Source organism: Chenopodium quinoa, unplaced genomic scaffold (genome assembly GCF_001683475.1).
Source record: "Chenopodium quinoa cultivar QQ74 unplaced genomic scaffold, ASM168347v1, whole genome shotgun sequence".
Classification (NCBI taxonomy): domain Eukaryota; kingdom Viridiplantae; phylum Streptophyta; class Magnoliopsida; order Caryophyllales; family Amaranthaceae; genus Chenopodium; species Chenopodium quinoa.
This window is the reverse complement of record NW_018744991.1, coordinates 944970-972642: the sequence shown is the minus strand read 5'-3', so window position 1 is coordinate 972642 and position 27673 is coordinate 944970. Positions and strand designations below refer to the sequence as shown.

The window sequence follows — 27673 nt, the reverse complement described above, 5'->3', positions numbered from 1 at the left end:
CATTTCGGGATTCCATTCCTCATTCCTTACCTTTCTCCTTGTTTACCCTTCGAAATTCCATTCCGTTTACCCTTCGCGAACCAAACGCCTCATTATTATTATTACTCGTATTACTCCCTCTGCCTGCAATTATCTGCAACATTTACCTAAAATGGGAGTTTTCTATTATCTGCAATAAAAAAAATTTCTTTCCTTTTTTGGTAATATTTAACTATTAATTACCCGCTATTACCCATTTTTTGGTTAGTGGTCCCCTCCACCACCTATTACCCACTAACTAAAACCCACTTAAAACAAAATTAAGTGGGACCACTCCTTTTCCCTCCATTTTCAAACTTAATTAAACCAATCAAAACTCAATTAAAACTCCCCTAAAATTTTTGGCTAATAGTCTGTGAAAGTGTCCTTTGGTGCAGATAATCCCGGGTGGAGGGAGTATTATTATCAATTACTCCATATAGGCATATACTAGTAGTATTCGTCAATTAGACAGACACAAAACCCCTCCGCAGTTTGCCGCCCCTAAAACCCCTCTGCCCTACTCTGCTTCGCCGCAACTAATCGAAAGTTCGTACGTTAGACTCGAAAATTTATCAATTTCAAATTCATACTACATGCACTAGTTAATCTTCCTTCCATTTATTTCTTTGTTTTGCTAATTTTTTGTTTTGATTTTTCAGGGGTTTAATTAATTTTTATTTTATTGGGGTTTTTGCATTATTTTCCTCAAAAAATGGGGAAGCGTGAGAAGAATCAGAAGAAAAGCCCTCAAATTTTGAAGAAAACTAAGCTGCATAATAATAAGGATGTAAACGATATTGAGGATGAAATTGATGCCTGTAATATTTTCTTTCTTTTAATTTTATTATTATTATTTCATGCACTAAATTAATGCCCTTTTAATTTTGTTGGATAATTAGTATATTTTATTTTGAAGAGAAATTAATAAATGGGATGTGGGTATTGATGAATAACTGTGTTAATTGCAGTTCATAAGAAGAGGGATATAATTCCATTGGATATTAACGATGATAATGTTGATTCTGATGAAGATGATGAATAGTTGCCTGTTTTTGATTATGAGGTTTGCTTCTTATATTTGTGTGTATGATTTAATTGAATAAATGCTATGTTATGTTTTACTTTTGTTATTTTTGGTATTTTAGCTGAAAAGCATGAACTTTTCTTTGATTGTTAATTGTTAATGTTATTGCTTCTTATGGAGTTATGGTGATTCTGTTGAAACTTAAGTGTTAAAAGGAGACTTAAGTTGGTGCTGGTTGTTATAGTAATCGAGTCTTAGTTGAATTTGTCTTCTCAATGCTTTATTCTAGGGTATTGATGGGGATCATGATGAAGATGAGGATGAGGATGACGATGAGTATGATGATGATGATGATGACGATGACGATGAAGATGACAGCAACTTGACAGGCTTTGCTGCAAAATGTAAGATGTAATTTGGTGGTGTTGTATGTATTTGTTGGGATGAGGATTGTTTATTGGTATGTAATTCCAAGGTTATGATTAGAAACTCGTTTTTGGTGAAATTTTAAGCAAACCCATCTTTTGTGGGAAGTTGGGAGTGTTGGTGTGTGTGTGTGTGTGTTTAGTTACATTGACTGGTTATGTGCTTGTGTGATTGGCGTTATTTAATCTTGAGTAGTTCTTTTATTGTTTCTTTTTATCAGTATGCTTCAATAATGTTCAATGTTAGATGAAAGGGTCCTTCCAAGTGTTGTGGGATGGATGATGCTCTATTATGTCTTCAACAGGCATTTTGTTTGTGTATATGATTAGATGAGTGTCTTGTAATTTCCCACGTTTCTCCGCCGTCGCAAAACTAAAATCCAACCCATATTCTCCCTCCTCATTCACCCTTCTGAAGCAAATCTCTCTGCCCCTTGCATTTTCTGGTAACAAATCATTTCTTTGATCTCATTCCACGCCTTCGTGGTGGTGTTGGCTGTCGAGAAGGGATTTTATTTTTATTTTTACAATAAAAAAATCATTGTTTTTAATTAATGAAGGGAGATGTAAAATTAATTAATTTTTTGTTTTCCATTTCGGGATTCCATTCCTCATTCCTTACCTTTCTCCTTGTTTACCCTTCGGAATTCCATTCCGCTTACCCTTTGTGAACCAAACGCCTCCTTATTATTAGTATTATCAATTACTCCATATAGGCATATACTAGTAGTATTCGTCAATTAGACAGACACGAAACCCCTCCGCAGTTTGCCGCCCCTAAAACCCCTCTACCCTGCTCTGCTTCGCCGCAACTGATCGAAAGTTCGTACGTTAGACTCGAAAATTTATCAATTTCAAATTCGTACTACATGCATAGCCGTTTCTAATATTCTAGTGGCGCGGGGCAAAATGATAATACTTTTGTTGAATACATCATTTGTTTTTATAATTATAAATATTTACGTAACTTGTTAATTAATAAATAATTTTACATAATTTGTTAATTACTAGATGGTAGCCCGTGCGATGCACAGTTTTTTCATCTAAGATTTTTAATTATTTGATTTATTGTATTTAATAATTTCAGACAAAATTACAAAAGTTTAATATTTATTTTTTTTACTACAATTTATAATGAATTTATTAAATATAAATAAATTGTAAATATGAGAAAGGAAATATTGATACTCATAATATTTTTTATTTAAATAGAATATATTTAAATAATATGTAAAGTAATTAGATGAAAGCCTGTGCGATGTACGGATTTTCATACATATATCTCAAGAAAAGATATTTCTTATATACTCTAAATTTATATATATATTTTCTCAAAAAAAAATAAAATTATATATATATATATATATATTTGACTTATTTTACAATTTAATTATTTCGGACAAAAAAAATAAAAACAAATAATAATTTAATTAAAATGATATTGTCAATTACAAAAGTATAATTTTTTTTAATGTAATATATATCACGAATTAATTTATTGTTGTTTTGTATTTATTCGTTGTTCTTAATTATATGACAATAATATGATATCTTTCAAAAAAAATTGTAAATATGATATTTCATTGATTACATATTAGGATAAAATCTTTAATGTGAAAAGATAATAATTTTTTATTTTTAAAATTATTTAAATCCTAAATCATTATTCGTTGCTTTTTACACTTGAAATTAAACTCTCAAATCTATATATCATTATGTATATTTCTTGTGATCTCTTGATCTCTAACAAATTATCTGTCTTTTAAAATTTTTTGACATAAAATTTTTACAGAAGGTAAAGTTTTTTATTGGGTTAAATTTAATTTTTTTTTATGAAAAAAACATCTTATAAGTCAGGTATTTAGATAAAACCATTAATTTCATAAGATAATTTTTATTTTTTTTATAATTTAAATCCTAATATCCTACGTTTTTTTATACATAAAATCTTATAAACATAATTTTTGTAATTAGATTATACTCATAATATTTTTTTACATCAAAAATAAAGTTATTAGATGTAATATTTCGATGTAAAAAAAATTTGTATTAAAAAAAATCGATAGGATCACTAACTTAGTTCACACAGATATCTCTTCCATCTAATAAAAGTGGATAAATAGAATATGTTAGCAAAAATAAAATTTATATAAAATTAATCTTTATAGTCTTATAAAATAAATTAAAATATTTACCAGAAAGTGAATAATTGTTGTGAAATTAATCTAAAAATTGTAATTATACAAAATTAAATTTATGCATTGGAATTTTTTCATCTAAATGTCACAAATTTTAATTTAATTATAATTAAGGAATAATTTTTATTTCTTATCATAAACACTATCAAAATTTATCTTATAATAGTACGTATATAAATCCTATATCTAAAGATGATTATTTTAAAAGATAATTTTTAGTTTTTTAAATAAATTTAATCCTAATAAATCAATATTCGTTGTTTTTACTTACGTGGAAAAATTCTTAAATCTCATTCGCCAATTTTATTTAGGTGACAAACGAATTTTTTAATTCCAAAATAAAATAGAAATCTAATTTTTAATTGGTCGAAAATATACCTTTGTTTATGTGGCGCTCCGAATGTTCTTGAAAAATGCCTACTTTATTTATATATATTAGATTTCATCAATTATTTTAATTGCATTATTTACACTTTTTTCACTATTCACACACCTCTTTTGAATTTCTTTTGTGATTATTCATTAGAATATTATATTTTTAAATTGTTATATGTGATAATTTATTTCGTGATTAATCAATTTATTACATGGTTATGAGACACACACAAAATGAGCATAATTACACTTCTACATTGAAATCCTTCTTTGATTCATCTCATTCTATGAAAGATTATTAAATTGACTTACTTGTTTCAATCTATAATTATGAGTGAGAAATCAATAATAATCGTGTTTCATAAATGTATCATCTCATAATTAAATTATCATTTATTATCATACTTGTAAACATGTCATTAAATATAATTTATCAAACAATCCAAGAATCATAATCTTCTTATAATGATGACACTTTACCTTTCAAAGTATATACAATACCTATTAAGATACTATGCGAATATTAAAAAATCCATACATGTATACATACCAAATAAAATTATCAACCACTTAAAAATCATCTCACTCGATTCTCCTACATCGTAAAAATAATTATTGTCAAAATAAAATTGCATAATTAAAATATTTTAAGCCTAAAACAAGAAAAACCTTCTCATGTAAGAAATAAAAACTTGTAAGAAAACTTCTAAAACAACTACTATCATCAGTAACACATACATATCTAAATCCCTTCCAATTCAAAGTGGAATCTTGATTTTGATAACTTTAATATAAACTATTACTATAAAAAAAATAACATTCATTAAGATATCTTTATATAACTACAATTATAATAAATTCAAACATTTAATGCAAGAAAAATAATTCCTCCATTTTTTAAAGTGCGCATCACTTTAATTGGCATAATTTGTTAGGAGATTGACTTGAATTCTATAAATAATATGCGCAAAAAAATTGATACATTGTATAAAATTTCATAGTATCAACTAATTATAATAAATATATGATCAAAATTATTAAAGGTAAAATAATGTTATGATCAACAAAATGTATATTAAAGTGTTTCGATTACTTTAGGATGATTTTTTTTTATAAAAACTTTAGGATGATAAATTTTGTAGGGTACCCCTCCGTATTTTATTGGTTATTATCAGATTTTAATTATTATTCATAATACTTCAACCGTTTCTTCTTATTGGTTATGTTTAGATTTTAAAAGTTATTCATAATACTCATTCCGTCCCAAAATATATGAGACGTTGGACCTTTTTTCACTATATATGTATTAGTTTTGATCATATTTTTTTTACCAACATAAAAAAAACTTATTTTATCATAAAATATGTTGTTAAATAGGTATATATATAAAGTTTCAAATATAATTTTAAAATAATTTTCATAATAATTAATTATATACAAATAAATTCAAAGTAATGCATTGACATGCGTGTAATATTTACTGTGTCATGTATTCTGGGATAGAGGGAACTAGATAATATTTAAATTTACTCACGAAAGTAAAAGAGTCGTGTGAGATCATGTTTGATTCATCTCAACGAATGCTCTATTAATATTCAATCGTTATAATTTTAAAAAGTATGTAATGAATAATAATCAAATATGTGTATTGACAAACGTGTAAAAGTCAAAACGTATCCCATAAAAATTGAAGAAGGGAGTATTATACTTTAGATATATGGTAATTTTGTGAAAATTTAAGATAATTTTACCAACAACTACTGATTAGGGGATTTTTATCCACCAATCACCATCTGACAACTGGACAAATTCAGGTTCCGCCATGTGGGACAATAGGAGCCTGCCACGTGTCAACCATATATTCGTCCACCATGGACCAACTGCGATGCGACACGTGTCCATCCATGCCAAATGGGTAAATCAGCCAACAAGGCCCAATCTTTGTGGGAAGCCCAGTCGGCCTTAGGTTTAACCTAAACCTAGGTATTGGCACGCATCCCAAGGCATATAAATATGCCCATTAATCCTCATTAAGGGGGATTACGCACATTAAACACTCTCATCTAGAGAGACTAAATTACATTATTTTCCGCATTAATTACTCCTTAATCAAGTACTAACTTGACCGTTGGAGGCGGATCTCCAATCATCCGGAGCATCCGTTTGTTTTGCAGGTACAGGCGTCTGGTTCCAGTCTCAGAATTGTAACTCTCCCGCAGGACATCAAAAAACCCCGAAACATTTTGGCGCCGTCTGTGGGGAGAGTACTTTTGAGATGGCATCCACGTCTGTACCGACTCTTGAAGAGAGGCGTCCCCTGGACGACCCTTAAGTTCAATCGGACCATGATACTGAAGAAGAGTTTGAAGTTGAAGCTCATACAGCTTCAGACGGGACCCTAAGGGCCCGGCGCACCCGTCATACCGAAAGGAGAGAACGGGAAGATCCTCAAACTAGACTCAGTGATCCAGTCGGCGCACCGCCTGCTCAGCAGCAGCCGGCTGACGGGTCTTCTCCTATTACAAGAAACGAACTCATGACCTTCATGAGGGGTTTCAAGGGAGAGATTCAGGAACCGCTCACCAAAAGGACGCCTGCTCTGGCCAAGGAGCAGTCGGCTAAGAAACCTTCCTCTTCAGGGAAGAGGAAGCCTGTTCAAGGGCGAGAGGCGACCCCTCATCCTAACTCTAGGAAGTGGGAGCCGCCTGTCCTTGATTTCACAAAGTACCGCTTTCCTACTCCAGGAAAGAGGAAGCCTGTCCGTCATATACAGGCGGATGGGTCGAAGAAAACATACACTGACGCTCGGCTATTGCTAAAGCAGAAGAAGAACGACCGACTGTCAGAGTCGGCCTCTACTTCAGATTTTCAAGACAGTCTGCGCAATACTTCTATGAGGTATACTCAGTCACATCATGAGAGTCAGACAGGCGGTACCTCCTGTCAGTCTGGTTTTCATAGTGACCAGGCGATACCAAACTTACCGTTTGTACCGTAACAACAATATTTTCTACAGCCACCTTTGTTTGGAGGACAGGCGGCAAAAAATGTCCAACCTATGGACTGGCAGCTACGGTTGCTTAGACTTGGGGAACAGCCGTCGGCCTTCTCCAAGGAAATTACTGAAGCCGCTCAGCCGGCCAAAGTGAAAAATGTGTTAGTAGGCGCCTATGACGGCACTACTAACCCAGAAGACCATTTGATGGCATTCACCAACCTGATGTACCTCCAAGGGTTGGATGATCCCACTTGGTGCAAGTGTTTTCCAGCGACTCTTAAAGGAATCGCACAACAATGGTTCGGCAACTTGCCGACTGGTTGTGTGAATAACTTCAGGACGCTTGCTTACTTATTCACCTCCAATTTTGCCATGAACATACCTGCGAAGAAGACGACCCTTGATTTAGGGACAATTCAACAGGGCGAGAAGGAGGGGCTTCGTTCTTATATCAGGTGGTTCAACCTGATGAGGATACAGATTCAAGGCCTACCGGATGAGGTAGCTTATACTGACTTTTTCAGAGGTCTCAAGGACGGGTCGACCTTCAAATTTGATTTGGTTCAAAAGAGGGTGGCGACTCTTCAAGAAGCCTTGATTGAAGCGGAAGCCTATATACAGGCGACCGATCTTTGTAGTACTGGAAAGCAGTCGGACGGAAAGAGGTTCGACAGGAAAGAAGGACGACAGAAGCAGTCGTCCAACAAAGATGAGAAAAAGAGAAAAGACATCTGGGCGAATGATTCCCCTAAACAGCTGGCCCAGAAGAAGAAGAAAGAATTCAAACCATACTCTCCAAAGTATGCGTTTAACAAGGATAGCCAAGCTATCCTAAAAGAAATCAAGGGACGGATCTCAATTGAGAAGCCGGCCCCCATGAAGGGTTCTGCGAGCAACCGGAACCAAGAAAAATTTTGTCACTATCATGAAGACGTTGGTCATGAAACCGACGAATGCATCAGTCTCATGCAGTATCTGGACCGCCTGGCTGAGCAAGGCGATCTTGACTTTTATGTCAAGAAATCTAAGGGGAACACTTCCTCAAAAAAGCAGTCGGCCAAAAAGAATCAACAGGCCGACAGCTCTGATACAGATGATGCAGTCGTCTACACCATTATAGGCGGCTTCTCGGGAGGCGACCCCACTATCAGGGGCAACAAGGACAATATCAGGCGGCTAGACGTCAATTCCGTTCACCAAGAAAGGTCCTCCAAATATTCATTTCCTGAAATTGTCATCACTGAAGAAGATTTAGGAGGGGTAAGGGGGCCGCATGACGACCCTATTGTTATTGAATGTAAAGTGGCGAACCAGAGAGTTGGCCGCATCCTCATAGATACCGGCAGCTCCTCAGATCTTATCAGTAGCAAATGTCTGTCAAAGCTCAAATACCAGACTGATTGCATACATCCGGTATCCCACCCTCTAGTAGGGTTTGGAGGAGGAGTCGTCCACCCAGTGGGGCGAGTGGATTTACCCATCCGCCTGGGTAAAAAAGGGGAAGGTCGACACATGGTGGTCCGGTTCTTGGTAATTGAGGAACTCTCGGCCTACAACATGATTCTGGGACGACCAACCCTGAATAATTCCAAGGCTGTTATAATCCCGTCTCTTATGTTGCTCAAATTTGAGAGGGATGATGGAACAGTCGGCTCCCTAAGGGGAGATCAGAAGATGGCCCGAGAGTGCTATCTCTCGGATATCAAGCCCACTGTCATGGCCGCTGGGTCAAGTGGTGGAAAAACAGACCTTGACAATGTCAAGGAGAGTGCGCCTGTTCAAGAAGCAGGCGACAAGAAAAGAAAGGCTGCCCAGATGGGGGCCGCAAGAAAAGAGAAAAAATAGCAATCATTGGCAGAGGAGCGGTCAGATGAATTCCGCCCTCAGCTGGCTGGTGAGCATACGGACCTGATCCTAGACGACTCGCGCCCTGACCGAACAGTCAAGGTTGGGACGACTGCTCTTCGAGTTCTGGGCGAAGACTTTCATCAACTTTTAAAAGAATAGAAAGACATCTTTGCATTAGAAGTCCATGAAATGCCAGGCATCAGTCCTGACCTGGCGGTACATAAACTGGTCGTGGATCCGAAAAAGAAGCCGGTAAGGCAGAAGAAGCGGAACCATGGCGAAGAAAGAAGTCAGGCGGCAGCCGTCGAAGTTAAGAAATTACTTGATGCAGGGTTCATTCGGCAATGTTACTTCCCAGACTGGGTTGCAAATGTAGTACTTGTTAAAAAGCCGAATAGTACCTGGCGATTGTGTGTGGACTACACGGACCTAAACAAGGCGTGCCCAAAAGACAGTTACCCTCTGCCTAAAATTGATAATCTGGTCGACTCAAAAGCCGGTCATGCTTTGATGAGCTTTATGGACGCCTACTCTGGTTTCCATTAAATTCCTTTATGGAAGAAAGATCAGGAGAAGACGACCTTCGTCACTGATCAAGGGTTATACTGTTACACGGTCATGCCGTTTGGTCTGAAGAATGCCCCGGCCACCTTCCAGCGAATGATAAATATTGTGTTCTTTGATCAGATTGGGAGGAATGTCGAGGCATACATTGATGATATGATTGTCAAGTCTAAGCTTCAAATAGATCATCTATCGGACCTTCGAGAAACTTTCGCCACACTCAGGCGGCATCATGTCATGCTCAATCCCAAGAAATGCATATTTGGGGTCGAGTCCGGGAAATTTCTCGGATTCCTTATCAATCAGAGAGGAATAGAGGCGAACCCTAAGAAAGTATAGGCGGTCATCGACATGCAGTCGCCTCGTACCGTCCGAGAGGTTCAGAAGCTAACAGGTTGTCTGGCGACCTTGGGAAGATTTCTAAGTCGATCAGGCGACAAATGCCTATACTTTTTCCAGGCCATTAAGAAGAAAGCAAGGTTTGAATGGGGGCCGGATGCTGAGGCGGCCTTCCAAAAATTGAAAGTTCATTTGCATTCCTTGTCGAGGCTGGTCAGCCCTTTGCCCAAAGAAGTACTTTACATGTACCTGGCCGTCTCTAATCATGCTTTAAGCGCTGTTCTTCTTGCTGAAAGAGACGGCTTCCAGCTCCCGGTCTACTTTGTCAGTCATGTACTGAAAAATGTCGAGTTGAGGTATCCCGTAGTGGAGAAATTTGGCCTCGCACTCTTCATGGTCGTCAAAAAATTGAAGCCCTACTTTTTGGCACATGCAGTCGTCATGTATATAGATCAACCTATCAAGCGGCCACTCACCACCATGGAGTCGTCAGGCCGGATGATCAAATGGGCCATAGAAATTCAGAGCCTCGAAGTCACATTCGAGCCTAGGAAAGCAGTGAAAGGGCAAGCCTTTGCTGATTTTATTGTTGAAATGACTCGTCCCCCTGATTCTCAAGTTCCAGACCAAGTCTGGAAGGTATATGTGGACGGAAGCTCTACTTCAAATGGTTGTGGAGCAGGCATCATATGTCAGTCGCCAGAGGGTGACAGGTACGAGTATGCTCTACGTTTCAATTTTCAAGCCTCAAACAATGAGGCAGAATACGAAGCTTTACTAGCCGGAATCCGCATGTGCAAGGCGGCAGGGGCAAAAAAGATAGACGCCTGTTCTGATTCACAATTGATAGTTAGTCAGTACAATGGTGAATACGAAGCAACCCATCCGGCAATGATCAAGTATTTACAGGCGGTACGACAAGCAGTCGGATCCCTTAAAGATTTTCATCTGACTCAAGTGCCGAGATCAAAAAACAACCAGGCGGATGCTTTTTCAAAATTAGCATCCTCGACCACCGGTGATACTCCACGAACTGTTTTCTGGGAGGTGATGGAGAAAAGAAGCATCGAGGAAGACCCTATTGGAATCCGAGATAGAAGTTCAACCTGGATGGATCCAATCAGGGCATATCTGACAGACGGCACCTTGCCGGATGATCATCACCAGGCGGCTGCACTGAAAAAACGGGCAGCCAGTTTTGAAATGATAAAGGGAGAACTTCACAAAAGAGGGTATCTTCAACCCTTCTTGAAGTGTGTTACTCCAGAAAAAGGACGAGAGATCCTAGAAGATCTCCACTCTGGTTACTGCTCTTCCCATGTAGGCGGCAGGTCGCTTGCCCAACGGACAAGGCGACAGGGCTACTTTTGGCCTACTCTAGAAGCAGATGCAATGGAGATGGTGAAAAAATGTGACAAGTGTCAAAAGTTTGGCAAGTTAATTCACCGTCCGGCTACCGACCTCACTGCCATTCATAGCCCACTACCGTTTGCTAAGTGGGGCATGGATATTCTGGGTCCCTATACGCCTGCTACAGGCGGTAGGAAGTACATACTTGTTGCAGTCGACTACTTCACTAAATGGGTGGAGGCGGAGGCTGTAAAAGGAATCAAGACGAAGGATGTGATTTCATTCATCTGGAAAAATATAATCACTCGGTTCGGAGTTCCCATATCTATGGTTTTTGATAGTGGTCCCCAATTTGAGACGCCTATTCTTAAAAGCTGGTTGGGTGACCAAGGCATCTCGCATCACTTTGCATCAGTCAGCCGTCCACAAGCAAACGACCAGGTAGAAGCTTTTAATAAAATCATCTCAGACGGTCTTAAGAAGAAGATTGAACGAGCAGGCGGCCTATGGGCAGATGAACTACCACATGTTCTCTGGGCCATTAGGACGACTGAGAAAGGGGCGACTGGAGAGACTCCATTCCTCCTAACCTATGGTGCGGAAGCTGTTCTTCCAATTGAACACTACGAGACGACTCTTCGTGTGATGTTATACGACGAAGAGGCGAACTTGGAATCCATGCGCCTGGCCTTGGACTTACTCCCAGAAAAGAGGGGCAATGCCGTCTTGCGCCATGAAATTTACCGCCCGAGAATGACCAGATCATACAACAAAAAAGTACACAGGCGTCCACTCAAAGTGGGGGACTTTGTACTAAGAAAGATGGAAGCGGTCGGTAGGGCTAATGAGTCTGGCAAATTAACTCCCAATTGGGAAGGACCCTACCGAATCTATGAAGAGGTCAGGGACGGTACCTATCGTCTGGAAACACCAGACGGTCAACCGTTACCTCGAACCTGGAATGTAGATAATATAAAGAAGTATTATTTTTGAATGATGTAAATAGCCGAGAGCTACTTAATAAAAGTTTGCTGTTTCATTCAATTTTGTACTAAGAGGGGCATGCCTACTGACAAACAGTCGGCTACTCTCCATGTTTTATTTTTAAAGTCTTACTTAGCGAGGGGCATGCCGCTTGTTCCATACAACCGGCTACTCTCCCATAACACAGTTCACCAAGAACTATCAAAGGCTCATGGCCGAAATAATCAGACCAGGCGCCATGCCAACTGATTAAAATATTAAACTAATCCGACTTGTCCCAACATCATAGCAGGCGTCCGGCGGCATCCATCCGGATGAAATTCGTCGCAGAGAGAAGCTCCCTTTTGGGTGGAACATTGTTCTATAAAATAACTACACGGCACCTATACGACTGTCTAACAAAGACAACCACGTAGCCGTTTCTCAGACAAGGATACCTCTCACTTAATCGACTAATCAGGTCCAACAAGTGTTTGCAGTAACCATCCGAGTCAAATAACCGGCTGAACTACTTGGGATAAGAACAGCCGGTACCCTATGAGTTAATAGCCAATAAACAATGGCGAATAAAGGGGAACAATCGGTACCCACCGCTTGAAACCTCTACTACTCAGTCACTTGGCGACTAAGTAACAATCATGTTTACTTAGTCACTCCTTAAAACTTGGTGTGAAACTAAAAAGGTGTTCATATATTGCCTGGTATTACTAAGTTAACACAACAGGGACTAGCCGCCCTAAACCGCCTAGTTTCTCGCTTAAAACCATGGCAGGTAGGAAACCACCTTCCTACTTGGTTAATACTAAAAACGACAGGACCGCCTACCTAAAGGGGATATAGTCTTCAAAATGAGTCAAGACATTTGGATAAATGGCCGACTGATCACCTAGCCTGGAAACAGACGACCAGTCGTCCAGGGGCATAGGCAGTGTGTCCACATTTTTTACCTGTCCCATTTTACCTGTCTACAACTATCGGCCATGCAAAACAGTCGGTATAGTATGCAACTGGATATTAGAGTTTCGATACTTAGAAAATAAAATCACAATTCGAAATTTTGTCAGAAAAGGCGACTTAAAAAGATGGTCGCCTAATTTCTATTAACAGCCGGCCATAATGACCGGCGTAAATATTCAAAACCCCCGGCCCCTTAGTCGGGTAAAGATACAAAAAGAAGCCGGCCATAAAGACCGGCAAAATATTCAGAACCCCGGCCCCCTGGCCGGGTAAAGAGAAACAAACGGCACGCAGGCCGAAGAAAAAGAAGACATAAGCTTAAGATGGGGGCATATCTTCAATAATAACAGCTGCCGCCTGGTCAGCATTCTTCTTGCTTGACTCGGCCTTAGCTGCATCTTTTTTCGACGCATCCACCCCAATCGGCACAATGGCCACTATCGGATCCTCATCCTCCATTTCCTCGTCCTCAGAAGCCGCCAGGATCTCTTGATTATATCTCTCGGAGCACTGGCGGTATGTTTTCTCCCATGAGGCAAAGTCGGCATTGGGGAAAAGGCGGCCCCAAGTCAGGCGCTGGATTTGAGCTGAGTCTTCCATCATCTCTCGGACCAGCTCCTTCTTTTCCTGCTCGGCCTTTGCCGAGAGCTCCTCAGTGAGGCTCTTCTCCTGAGTCGCCAGACGCTCCTTAACGCTCGCCAAGGATTTCTCCAAGGTGTCGTATGAGCTCATTTTTTTGCGAAGAGGTCTCAGCTCGTCCTTAAGGTTGTTGATGGTCTCCTCCAGCTCATTATTCCTCTTCTGGGCCGCCTCCAACTGAGTCCGAATAGCAGAAGTAGCCTTCGCCTGATAATAAAGAATATCAGTTGTCAAAATCTCATTGCCTTATCACAGTCAGAGGCGGCCATAGCTTTAGCAGCCTTTACCTCTTTGTTCTTCCTATCAAGCGGCTTGCGAAGGCTGTTCACTCGGAGCAGAGCCTGAGTAAAAGGAAACATGCGTCAGGTTTCAAACAAAAAACAGGCGTCCTGGATTTTAAACGACAAAAGTATGCTAAGTATACCTCAGCAAGGACCCCTGCGATTCCGTCTAGGTCAAGGGTGCCGACACCCCTGACTGCCTTTCTCTCAGCCGGAGGGACGACTTTGATCATAGACTTGGCCACCTCGACCAGGTCCGGTTCCTGAGGGTCGGCTGCATCAAGCATAAACAAGCACGTTAGACCTAGTAAAAAGGAAGCAAGTCTGAATTCACAAGGAAAGTTCCATACTTCTAGGCGGCCTGCTTGGAGTTTGAGAGGGGGTGGCCGGCTGTTTCTCAGCTGCCGCATTTTTCCTGGCAGTGCCAGGAGAGCTTGCAACAGTCGTCCTCCGGGTCTTGGAGTCCGGCTGTTGGGAGGAGGAAGTTCGTGGTGTGCCCTGCAAAAAAAAAAAAAAAAAAAAAAAAAAAAAAAAAAAAAAGAAGAGAGAGAGAGCACTCGGTCAGTATCTGTATAAACCCAACTTCAAAAAAGGGAAAAGGCGAGAGCTTGGAACTTACTAAGGCCGCCTCCTTGTTGGGAGAGTTGGCTGAAGATTGTCGCATAATAGAGGCTCGCAACATAGCCGCCGCAGTCTTGGAAGCGGTAATTTTGCTCATGGCGTCCGCTGCAAGAACAAACACCAAAGTTAATAAAAATGTCTTAAACAAGTAATGTATGGCAAGATTGTATTCGACAGGCCGGCTACCTCTTGAGCACCGACTGCTGAGGCCACAGGCGGCCAAAAAGTACTCGTCATAGAGCCATTTGAAGCTCGGGACGCAGTGCAGGGGTACTTGCTCTCGCACCCCTGTAGTAGAGTCGACCCTCGCCTCTACTTTAAAGAGTCCTTTATCCAGGATCTCTTTCTTAGCTTTTGGGGGAACAGGCGGCATGCTGCGACCGCCTGCAAGAAGAGGCGGGTCCCTGTTCCATCTGTTGAAGCACTGGTTCAGCTCCGTGTCTGAACTCTCAATGATGAGGAAGGTGCTTCTCCAATCCTTCCACTTGTTTTCTTTACCTCTTGTCATGAGGTAGCCACGGTGGCTCGTCAATTGATACCAGCCGGTACCGCCTGCCTTAGGGGTCCGGCTGAGGTAGTTCATGTGGGCGAAAGCCTCGAAGTTTGGCTCCACCCCGTGCAGTTCGCACCCGGCCACATAGCCGAGAACGTTGAACCAGGAGTTTGGGGCTAACTGCCATAACCCCAACTCATACCCATCCAAGATCCGCTGAACAGCCGGATGTAGTGGGAAGCGCATCCCAGCCTTGATGGCCGCCTCGTAGCAGCCAAAGCAGGCGCTATCATAACTAGTACCAGCCGGCCAGACGACTGTGTCTTCCGGATCCGGAACAAAAACTAAAAAGCTGGGGCCCATTGTGTGGTTCGCAATAAAGCTCCCCACTTTCTCGTGCATGGCCTTAATCCGACCCTTTGGAATTGTGCAATAGTAGGGGGTGTTTTGTTCTCTGTAGGAGGCGGATGGTTCCGCCCAATTATCTCCTTTCTCAACTGCGTGTGAAAGCCTCGCCTCTTGTAGGCGGTTGTTTTTCTCTTCTGTGTCTAGAGAAGTATGACCAGAAGAACTAGACTCGGACTCGTCCTCTGACAAGTCCGAAGAGGACGACACCTCTCCTCTCCCAAAGGGGCCCGCCTCCTCTCCTTCGATAGGAGCGGGAGAAAATGTAGACATATCAACTGTAAAATGGGAAGGGACCACCTTGACCCCTCCCTCAGAGCTGTCGGCGGTCAAGCCGCCTTGGTTCACTTCAGCATCTGGCGCCTGGTCAGATGTCTCACTAATCGGCACCTGGTAGGAGGAGCCGTCTGAGTTTGTAATCCTAGCAGTTTTTTTTGTTCTGGCCATTATGTTCTGCATAGACTCAGAGACAGTCGGACTTTGTATAAAGGGCAAAGATTGGTTCGGAAAAGGGCAGGCGGCACTCCTAGTCCTAGATTCAGTCGTCCCCGGTGACCGGCTGATCACTAACCTAGGTCGTGTCGTGTGCTTCCGTGGTGCCATTTCAAAAAGGAAAAAAAAATAAAGAAAAGATAAAAGAGTGAGAGAACCGACGGTTACCTGAACGAGTGAAGTTGACGAAGTTCTGGAAATTCTGAGTAGCCGGCTTGTCAGAACAGGCGGTAGGCAGAAAGTGTCCGGAATGTCAGAGCAAGTTCAGGGGTCCGAATGTTCTCTTCAAAAGTTCTCAAGTGTGAAAAATACTGAAGTCAACACACCCTTATATAGGCGAAAATGAGAAGGCGAAGGATCACTCCCAAATTCAAAATTTAGGCGGGAAAATCTCTTGGCCTTTCACCGAGTGACACCTGTAGGAGGTCGTCGCCTGTTACGGTGCGACACCTATCACAGGTGACACGTGACCAGTCACGTGCCACCTGTGAGGGGCAAATGATTAGGGGATTTTTATCCATCAATCACCATCTGACAAGTGGACAAATCAGGTTCCGCCATGTGGGACAATAGGAGCCTGCCACGTGTCAACCATATATTCGTCCACCATGGACCAACTGCGATGCGACACGTGTCCATCCATGCCAAATGGGTAAATCAGCCAACAAGGCCCAATCTTTGTGGGAAGCCCAGTCGGCCTTAGGTTTAACCTAAACCTAGGTATTGGCACGCATCCCAAGGCATATAAATATGCCCATTAATCCTCATTAAGGGGGATTACGCACATTAAACACTCTCACCTAGAGAAACTAAATTACATTATTTTCCGCATTAATTACTCCTTAATCAAGTACTAACTTGACCGTTGGAGGCGGATCTCCAATCATCCGGAGCATCCGTTTGTTTTGCAGGTACAGGCGTCTGGTTCCAGTCTCAGAATTGTAACTCTCCCGCAGGACATCAAAAAACCCCGAAACAACTACCATTATAATGACTACTTTGAGAACAACTAACTACCATTTATTTATTTATTTTTTTGTAAAAAAAAAATCTAAAAAAATCTACCACAAAAACCTTGAGTAACACAACTACATTTAATTTCTTGGCAATAATCTCCAATTGAGGGAGCTAAAAAATCGGTCGTTTCAACGACAAGGGAAGGGAGGAGGGGCAGTTTCATCGACCTGAGAAGAGAGGGGCTATTTGGGGGATGGGGGAAGGTGGGTGGTTTTGATGGTGTAGGTGGGTCGCCAGAGTGTTTTTAGGGGTAGAGAAGGGCCGACTGACTGTTATCGGTTGCTAGGGGAGGCGGGCGGTCAAATTTCGGTCGGGCCGGGGGTTGGGGCTAAGGGGAGGAAGGATAGTAGCTGGCTGGGAAGGGTTTTTAATTTTTTTTTCTTTTTTTTTACAAAAAAAATTTGGACCAATTATGTTGTGACACATCACACTTTTGCTTTTACAAAATGAAAATTACCCTTTCTTTAAGTCACTGGTTAATCGATCTAGTGGAAGAAAATCAACCCAAAAGTTCATAGTGCTCTCTAATTAACGTAATTTGGGATTATTGAGAGTAAATTGCTGAAAGTTCGGATTAATAGATTATAGTGAATTTTTCTAAAAATTAAAACTTAGATTTTGGAAGCATCCAATATAATAGATCAAAAAGCGAAGACAAGTCGAATTCAGGGTAAATTGGAGGATGAAATGGAGTCGTTTGACTCTTGAAATTGTCGTTTTTAATCTCTTTAGTTTTTAAAAAAATGTATTCCTTTAATGGAAGTGGTGTTACTTATGTTTGTTGGGAGATGTAGCAAAATTTCAATTTCAGATTTATATAAACGCGTAGTAGGTGTTGTTAAACTCATTTGTATGTGATATCGGTAAAAGTATTACAACATCATGACCTTGTATGAGAATATATACTCCCTCTGTCTCACATCATAGTTTTTGTTTTTCTATTTTAGAGACCCAAAATGTTGTTCCTGTTTCTATTTTTGAATAGTATGTAAAGACCATTATACCCTTAATTTTTACTTTATTTATTGAACTTCCTAATTTACCTTTAACTTATCCACTTGAATTGTACTTTTTTCACTTTCTCTCTCTAACTTTTGTCTATAATATAAATTGAACTTTTTACCTTTTTCACCTTACATTATCCACTTGCCTTGTACTTTTGTCTAGTTCTTTTCCACTTCTCCTCCCATTTCTTAAATACCGTGAAAAAAACAAAATAAGAACTATATTATGCGACGGAGGGAATATAAGATATGGTTTTGTCGGATCACAAAGAAATGTGATTGACATGTATGAAGCATATATCTCAAGAGGATTTTATACATTTGAATTATTGGGGTCCCTTAATGTAAGACATACTGATTTTGGGTTGTTTCCGTCATTTCACCAACATTCATTGACTTTTAATTGTATGTTAGAAAATATCTTGCACAACACGAAACATCATCACTAACTTCCCTCGTTTTATCAATAGTCTCATCGCATGTTTAAATGTATATTGGTAAGCCTTATATGCGTTGTCCTTACCCGTTGTAATAGCTAAATAGTAAATGTCGTTAATGACCTTAATTGATATTGCGTAAGGGTTTCTTATGCCAATAGGAACTTATGTTACTTACTAGCCTTTTGTTTGTTGTAAACTCAGTTTAATTAATGTAATTTCAGCTGTTTTTTTGTAAAAAAAACTCTTAAAAACTTTCAAAGAATTGATACAAGCTTTGACATATGGAAATATCAAAAAATATTTTAAACATATTTACATAAAACCTTTATAAAGTCCATCTGTCTCATAATTAGATGATCATATAAACACCCGCCTCATTTATTTATCAGACGGGTCTAACCCGTATTATAACTATGGCGGGTCATGGCTTTTAAAAGCCTTCATTCCTATGTCCTAAGTCTCTGAGTTATTTCATTGAAGCGCACTCAAGTTCTCCATCGAAGGGTTCTCCGTTGAATCTAATTCTTGTATCCCCCATTGAAGCAGCTTCTAAGGTAAGTTGTTTGTTGTTGTTATCATCACATCAATTTCACAATCTAGGGTTCATATTTGATCTAATCTAATTTAATTATCAGTGCTTTAAGTTTAGGGTTCGCAAATTCTTAGATTGTGAAACATCATATCCAAAAGAAAAGAAAATTATGAGCAAAATTTGATTATTGTATCAAGTATCCCTAAAATTATGTATTTTTCGAGATAATTCAATATGAAATCAAATCTCTTTTCCCTTGGCCTAGGGCGGCCGCCCCTCCCGCCCTGCCTCAGGGACGGGCCTGACTACATGCACTAGTTAATCTTCCTTCCATTTATTTCTTTTTTTTTGCTAATTTTTTGTTTTGATTTTTCAGGGGTTTAATTAATTTTTAATTTATTGGGGTTTTTGCATTATTTTCCTCAGAAAATGGGGAAGCGTGGGAAGAATCAGAAAAGCCCTCAAATTTTGAAGAAAACTAAGCTGCATAATAATAAGGATGTAAACGATATGGAGGATGAAATTGATGCCTGTAATATTTTCTTTCTTTTAATTTTATTATTATTTCATGCACTAAATTAATGCCCTTTTAATTTTGTTGGATAATTAGTATTTTTTATTTTGAAGAGAAATTGATAAATGGGATGTGGGTATTGATGAATAACTGTGTTAATTGCAGTTCATAAGAAGAGGGATATAATTCCATTGGATATTAACGATGATAATGTTGATTCTGATGAAGATGATGAAGATTTGCCTGTTTTTGATTATGAGGTTTGCTTCTTATATTTGTGTGTATGATTTAATTGAATAAATGCTATGTTATGTTTTACTTTTGTTATTTTTGGTATTTTAGCTGAAAAGCATGAACTTTTCTTTGATTGTTAATTTGTTAATGTTATTCTGTTGAAACTTAAGTGTTAAAAGGAGACTTAAGTTGGTGCTGGTTGTTATAGTAATTGAGTCTTACTTGAATTTGTCTTCTCAATGCTTTATTCTAGGGTATTGATGGGGATGATGATGAAGATGAGGATGAGGATGACGATGAGTATGACGATGAAGATGACGACGATGAAGATGACAACAACTTGACAGGCTTTGCTGCAAAATGTAAGATGTAATTTGGTGTTGTTGTATGTATTTGTTGGGATGAGGATTGTTTATTGGTATGTAATTCCAAGGTTATAATTAGAAACTCGTTTTTGGTGAAATTTAAAGCAAACCCATCTTTTGTGGGAAGTTGGGAGTGTTGGTGTGTGTGTGTGTGTTTAGTTACACTGACTGGTTATGTGCTTGTGTGATTGGCGTTATTTAATCTTGAGTAGTTCTTTTATTGTTTCTTTTTATCAGTACGCTTCAATAATGTTCAATGTTAGATGACAAGGGTCCTTCCAAGTGTTGTGGGATGGATGATGCTCTATTGTGTCTTCAAAAGGCATTTTGTTTGTGTATATGATTAGAAGATGAGTGTCTTGTAATTTCCCAAGTACTGTTGCCATACTCTAGTAAGCATAGACATTTCACATGAGATATGAGAAATTTGCTACCTTTTATGTCGGCAAGACCATAGGTATCTCATACTCCATATATGTTACACAGTTTCAGGAAGGTTGGATACATCCTCCAGGTCATGCCACCTTGTCCTGTTGGAAAATCAGGATTTACGATAGTATCTACACGAAACTTTTGAGTTTTGTATTTCATATCATCATGTTCCATTGGTGTAGCATCAACTTATTGGTCAGAGAAGATCCATTCTAATATATTTTTCTAATCTGAAGGAATCATTTGGCTCATTTTTTTTTTTCTTCTGTTAACTGTTGTATACGTGTGTACTTCCTGTTGTCCATCCCATATTCTTTCTCTGTTATGTTAGTATGTTTTAAGCTATGTTTGGTGCCATATCTTATTACTTGGTGTATGGTGGATTATTCTCAGTGGCAAGGCAGCAGAAATTTATGCGAGAAAAGACTGGTGGTGTTGATGATGAGGTGGATGATGATGCTGAGGAGGATGAGAAGATACCAAAAGTGTGGTCCAGTAAAAAGGGCATCCACTATGGTGGTGAAAATACAGATTATGAGGTAACTCATTAATGAGCTGTTGTATCAATCAGATAGAAGCTGTAGATGTAATTGTAGTAAAGAACCATGTGCTGATAAATGAAAAATCAGTTTCTGGAGTTTAACAACAAGATACTCCCATAAGATGTTTATCAAACCTGTTGATCATGTCTTTGTTCATATCTTAGTTACAATCAAGTGGTGAGGATACCCCTGCAGAGGAAGAGGAAGAGGTGATAAAGATGCAGAAAGAAAGGGCAGAGTCCTTGAGGGCTGAGGATTTTGGCCTCCAGGGTGATGAGCAAGATGACAGTGATCAAGAGCCGACTCTAGAGGTAATTATTGGCTATAAAGCTGTCAACTATTTCCCACTTTTGATGATAAAGAAACCGATGCTGTAAATTTGGATGTTGACAATGTTTGGAGTCTCTTGGTGTGTATATATTCTATACTTTTTATAATTTTAGGAAATGATGGTCAAAGGAAAGACTAAATCAAAATCTTCAAGTAATAAAGAAGCTGAAGTCGATGCTGTCCTGATGTTTGAAGAGGTGAAGAAAGATTTGAATGCATTATCAAGGGATGAGCAAATGGATGTTGTATACAGGTAAGTACTTCATTTTCAAGCATGTCTTTACACTGGAATTTTGAATTTGTCATGTTAACTCTCTTGTACACCTATGAATTCCAAAATTCTGCATGCATTAATCCACTTCTATAGTATCAGGTATAAATTGTAAAAAGTATGATACTTTGGAATTGCTAGGTGCTCATGTTATGCTTGGAGCATTAGTGCTTTATATTATGAAATTATATTTGGCTTACATTTTCACTGCATAATGTAGTATTATAAAACCCTTAGCTTCGTGTGCATAACATGATCATAATGCATAAATGAGAGAATGAATTTTCAGAGTTAAAATTCTTTGTTTGGGTGATGCATGACTAGCTGTCTAGACTGTAGAGTACAGGTTTTAGAGACATTACATGTGTTTCATTGAGTATTATACACATGATATGAGATATTGGATGAGTTCAATAGTTAAGAAAAAAAATTGAATTTTGAGATATATAGACTAAGTAATGTTTGGTTGGGTATTGTATAGGGAACGCAAATAATCACTGTTTCTGGCAGCTTTGAGAACTCTATTCCTGGTTTCCATAAGTTGGTGTTTACTTCAAATGCAAATGGTCATGTATTTGAAATGACTTTAATTTAACTAAGGCACTAAATGAATTTGACTGACCCACGCTCAACTGATGTTTACTGCGCTTACTGTTCTTTCTGTTGCAGTTCGGCTCCAGAATTAGTTGGGTTGCTTGCTGAGTTAAATGATGCAACCAAGCAACTCAAGACCCATGTTAATCCCCTTCTTTCTAAGGTATATATTTTCTTTTCATATAATTTTAAAATGTATGTTGATTTTCTTCATGTAATCTGCGATGTATTTTAGCTTGGTACGCTTGATGCCTTTGTACTTGTAATTTTTTTTTCTTTTTTAATCCCGGCTAGGATAGCATGGAGTTTAATTGATGACTAATTATCTGGAATCATTTTTGTAACAGCTGTGAATCATAGGAATGTATAATTAACTGTAATAAGTACTACGTATTTCGTTTCACTAGTGTTTAGTTGATGCCCACCTCCTATCTGACTGACTGCCGACTAGTCCTTCTAAAATTTCAACATGCCATTCAGCATACATTGAGCCTTTTTTGCTGCTTGCAGGTTAGGAAGGGGGAGAATGTGAAGAAAGAAGGATTACATTATCTGGAAGTGAAACAACTCCTGTTGCTTGCTTATTGCCAAGCTATTACTTTTTACCTTCTTCTGAAATCTGAAGGGCAGCCTATTCGTGATCATCCAGTTATAGCCCGCCTTGTGGAGATCAAAAACTTGTTGGAAAAGGTTTTTTTTTTCTTTCCTATTGTTTTTTTATATTATTTTATTTTGTGTAACTCCAGAATTTGGAGAAGTGCTTGATGAGCTGTTGAGTTAGCTGGTCTTTTCCCTTAACTTTATGCTCTCTTTGAGGATGCTTGCGCAATATATATGGCATTTAGATGTTGGGGTTTCACATTTCCAAGACAGCTTTGGTCTGGGAGAGTTTAGGTCATCATTTACGCAGGCTCATCTTGATGAGATATTACAGGGTGGTTGTAAATTTTTTTCCTACTATATCTAAACTTAGCGTGCATGTTTGGAGTGAGCTACTTGTATCTCTTTCCCTATTAGCTCTGTCTGCAGAGATTTTGTGAGGCCTTGATCTCTTGACCAACTATCCCAAATCCTTCTACTGTTATCCCTCTGCTATGATTCCTCTACACTTCACGTGTCTGAACTAAATTAGTTTGATATGAACTGACTATGGCAGACAAATAATAGACAGAAATAGCACCCAAGTTACTGTTTCATTGATGGAAGAACAAAGATAGATTTGATAACTTTAGGTTATCACTCTCCTTAGCAACTTTAGGCTGCAAATCTCTAAACAAGGTTCTTGATATTCAAATTTCAAATTGCATAACTGCTACTAATGCTACTCATTTCTTATATATACAATCAAGCTACTCAAAGTACACTCTAGCTTTAATTACTACTTGTCTTCTTCTATTACTGCAGTTGCCCTCTCCTTGTGATGCTACCACACCACTTTGTGTATCTTTAATTAGTTTTGTCTGCTTCTTCCAAAGGTGCTTCACCATTGTCTTGCTGCTGTCCTGCTGTCACTTGGCTCCCTGCTGGTCGTTTCCTCCTTGTGTACACAGCCATAGGGTGCTCACTTGGTGGGTTCATCACATAGTTATCCTCCTTCCATTATCTTCCATGTCTTGATAGTTGCCTTTATTTTTATTGTAGTGGTGTCTGCCATTGCTTGCTAAAATTATATGCTTTTGGCTGTCTTGGGCTTACTTTTCTCCCTTGCTGGTTTTCTATGCCAAACCTTAACTCATAATCGTTCTGCAGCAAGGTGCAGAAACCTGCTTCATTGCTAATATACAAAAAATGATCCATGATGTACCATCAATTCATTAATTCTCCCTTTTGTGGATTCTATTTTGCTTGCAATACAGAAATAACATTTATGGTTATGTTTGTTTGTGTTTATGTTGCCTAGAGTAACTGCATCATGCTTTTTGCCTAGTGTAACTGCTAAATATCAATTATCTGATTCATTTCCATCTTTTTATTTGTGCTCTGAAACCTAGTTCTTGAAAATCTAATTTTCATTTTCACTCTCTTGTTCTTGTTTAGATGAAAGAACTTGATGTGCATATTCCAGACAACCTTGAGGATTTGTTGGTCCAAACAAGTCATATTGCAAGTGCTCAGAAGCCAGTCGTGAAAGGACATGAATTATCGTCTGATCTTTTTGCTAAACTTGATGAGCTCACAGGGTCATCAATTGAGAAACAAAAACCATCTAAGGTGATCACTATCTTAAACTTGATTACTCAACTTGATTGTTTTCTTGTTTGCTAAGATCTCCGATATCTGTACTGTACTGCAGTTAAGAGAAGCTGCTGAACCAGTTCAGAAGCAATCTGTGGAGGTTAATGAGAAAAAGCTTAGGATGATAAAAGACCAGGTAGAGTTTTCTTGTTTCTATCTCTTCTAGCAGCTTCTCATGTCTGTATTTTAATTTTAGAAGTTAAGGGTAATGATGTGTTGTATGGCAGGAACAGCCAATGAGTTCAGAGAGTGTGCAAATGTTGCAATATCGAGCTGAACTTCAGAAACAATTGAAGCAGAGAGCCGATTCTGTTGCGCCCAAAACCAACAACAGCAAGAACATGAAACTAAAGAAAATTCCTGGGTATATTTTGTTTTGCTAGTTAAACACAAATATTTGCTATGTGAGATGGACCTTTTTTTTTTTTTTTTTAAATATATGATTTTGTTGTGGTGTGATTGGTAAAATTAACAGAAAGCTTGAAACGACTGATGATTATGATGATGATGTCATGGCTTTGGAGGGTGCTACTCATGGCAGTAGGCGTGCCTCCACTCTTTCTAGTAAACTCTCCCAGATCGTTCCTGCCAAGGGAAACAGGCTCAAGGTACATTGTTAACTTTTTTCTTTTGACAATAATCCCTGTGTCAATGTGTCGATTGCAATGTGTTTGATTTTGTAGCAGCATTCCCGTACTTTGATAACTTAAATTGATATAAATGCTAAAATTTCTCATGCCTTGGAGAGCATGGTTTGGCAGTTCTGGTGGCCATTGGATTCTGATCCTTCCCTGCCAGATGTTTTAGAATAATGGAGCATGGGATATTAATTTTTTTTTTTTTATGTGTCCTGATATCAATTGAAATTTTAAAGCAACATGCCTCATTGGCTCAGAGCAGTGATGATGGAAATATTGATTAAGAGGTCCTGATTGTTGATAATAAGTTTCTGATCCATTGCCACCTTCCAGCTATATGCCGTAGGATGAGGGGTGTCAATCTGTTGATCATGAACGTTTTTCTGGTTTAGTTAAGGGCCTTTTTTTTTAGTAGACTTTGTAAGCTTCATAGTGGCTTAAGTTTTGTTTTTCTACTTTTTTAAAGAGAGCATCGACATTCTAGCTACAGCTTGTGAAGGACTGTTCACTGCGAAAAACATTTTCACTTTGTCCAGAGATATTAGCATCACATATGAAGTAAGAGTATTATTTTAGCTATGCTGTGTGATTGGTTTTTACCATGATACCCTTGCTTATATAGAGTGATGTAGAGACCAGGAGACTATGGGAATGGTCAAACAATAAGTATGTAATAATGGGTCTTTGAGTAAAATTCTTTTATATGCTGAATTTGAGGTGGTGGGAGGGACTATGTGACTTTTATTTCTGGACAGGTATACATAGTCAACTTGTACTACAGTAAAATAAGCTCATTTGCTCAATACTATTTACTACCAAACTTGATACCTTTGCTCTGAATCACACCATCTGTCTGTGATCCTATTCATTATGTTTACATTGTCCAGCGATTGCTAGTTTTTCTAGTATCTTCTTTGCTATTAATCAGGTCAGAAGATCCACCACCCCTCTCTCCCCCCACCCCACGAGGAAATTTGAATTTATTTGTTTTACATTAGATATCTGTATAATCAGACTGCTTATGTACCGTCGGCGAAAAACATTCTCTGGCGACCTGGTATTAACTGTTATTTTCTTGCGACTTTTGAAAGGATGTTTCTGGCGACGTTGACTTGCCAGAAAGAGATGATCTAGGAGAAAGGAGATGGAAACACGAACTTCGGGTTCTGGCTAGAGCCGGAATCAAGTCAAAAGATAATGATGATGCTGAACTTGATAACGAGCCAGAGAGTTTGGGTGGCAAAACTGGAAATGGAGCTGATGCTGGGGATAGTGATGAAGATAATAACGAATCAGAAGACTTCTACAATTTAGTTAAAAAACAAAAAGAAGCCAAGCTTAAATTGAAGGCAGCGAAGTTTTCAAGGTGAGTTACTGAACTTTTTTCACATCATGTACTTTTCTAATTGGCATCATGGCATGTTTCTCACAATAATCTGTCTTTCAGAAACCCACAAGATCAATATGAACTAGAGATCACTGCTGATGGAAAACGTCACATTTCCATGCAGGTAAACTACAAGCTCACTCTCTCCTGTAAAAAGTATGGCAAATCTCATAAATTCCTATGGATTGTCCTAATATTTATTTTTATTTTTATATATATATTTTTAGATGGAGAAAAATAGAGGACTTACTCGTGATCGAAAGAAGCAAATAAAAAATCCACGGAAGAAGTACAAGGTACTTGATTAGAACTATTGTTTTGTTCATCTTGTGAACTATGTTTCTTCTGTGATTGCTTGGTTTCCTTTCTCTGATGTGCTCTTTTTAAATTTATGCAGTTACAGCATAAAAAAGCGGTCAATAGCCGCAAGGGGCAGGTGCGTGAAGTTAAGCGACCGAAGCTTAGTTATGAAGGGGAACTTACTGGCATCAATCCTAGGATTAGTCGAAGCAGGAGGCTGGGATGAAGTTCTGTTATTTGTATGGGTGATGGATGAAGTCTAATGTGTTTAAAATTGGGTAGTAGGGTGGAAGAGTCTTACTACGGGAGCTAGAGAGTAGAGGTCTTTTTTTTTATAAAGAAAATTTTGAATTATTTTTGTACCAGCTTGTCTCTAATTGAAACAAACCATAGTGTATGATATAATCCATTTTTGTTTTTTATAATATTATTTATATATTTTTGTTCACTTTGATAGACTATTCTTTTGAAAATAATAAAATTAATACTCCCCCATCTGTAGTTTTTTTTTCCTCACTATTCTTTTAGCGGTACTCCATCAATCTCTAGTCTCTATATTATCGATAGATACTTCGTATATATGAGCAGCCATTTCAGCATTGATAGATATGAGATTGTTTTGACTAATTAGAACTTATCATAGATATGAGCTCCAATTTAGAACATGTGCTCGATAAAATACGAGCAGAACACATGTAACATATTTACGATGAGCAATTCATGTAGCATGTGGGTTTAAAGATTACTTCATTAGTTCATTGTACATTTACCCTATGCCTTCCCCAACGTCCGGTATGGAAAAGAACGGATTTGAGCAAGTCAAA

The 27673-nt window shown here is 38.7% G+C and overlaps 1 protein-coding gene across 7 annotated transcripts; it reads left to right on the top strand.

Annotated features, from left to right (window-relative positions):
* The first annotated feature begins 461 nt into the window (after window positions 1-461).
* On the top strand, window positions 462-27310 carry LOC110706848 (something about silencing protein 10-like). Of its 7 annotated transcripts, none has more exons than XM_021884824.1 (17): window positions 462-567; window positions 681-839; window positions 990-1084; window positions 20009-20117; window positions 20946-21091; window positions 21259-21405; window positions 21538-21677; window positions 22365-22452; window positions 22800-22979; window positions 24327-24500; window positions 24583-24660; window positions 24752-24888; window positions 25000-25132; window positions 26254-26528; window positions 26610-26673; window positions 26777-26845; window positions 26947-27310. In XM_021884824.1, the coding sequence occupies exons 5-17, from the start codon at window positions 20966-20968 to the stop codon at window positions 27073-27075; spliced, it is 1740 nt and encodes a 579-aa protein (XP_021740516.1). In that variant the 5' UTR covers window positions 462-567; window positions 681-839; window positions 990-1084; window positions 20009-20117; window positions 20946-20965; the 3' UTR covers window positions 27076-27310. The 7 variants fall into 7 exon arrangements, with proteins under 7 accessions (XP_021740516.1, XP_021740514.1, XP_021740517.1 ...); XM_021884822.1 differs by lacking the exons at window positions 681-839; window positions 990-1084 and adding exons at window positions 19384-19539; window positions 19687-19781 and having other exon boundaries at window positions 469-567; XM_021884825.1 differs by having other exon boundaries at window positions 477-571.
* Window positions 27311-27673: the final 363 nt, after the last annotated feature.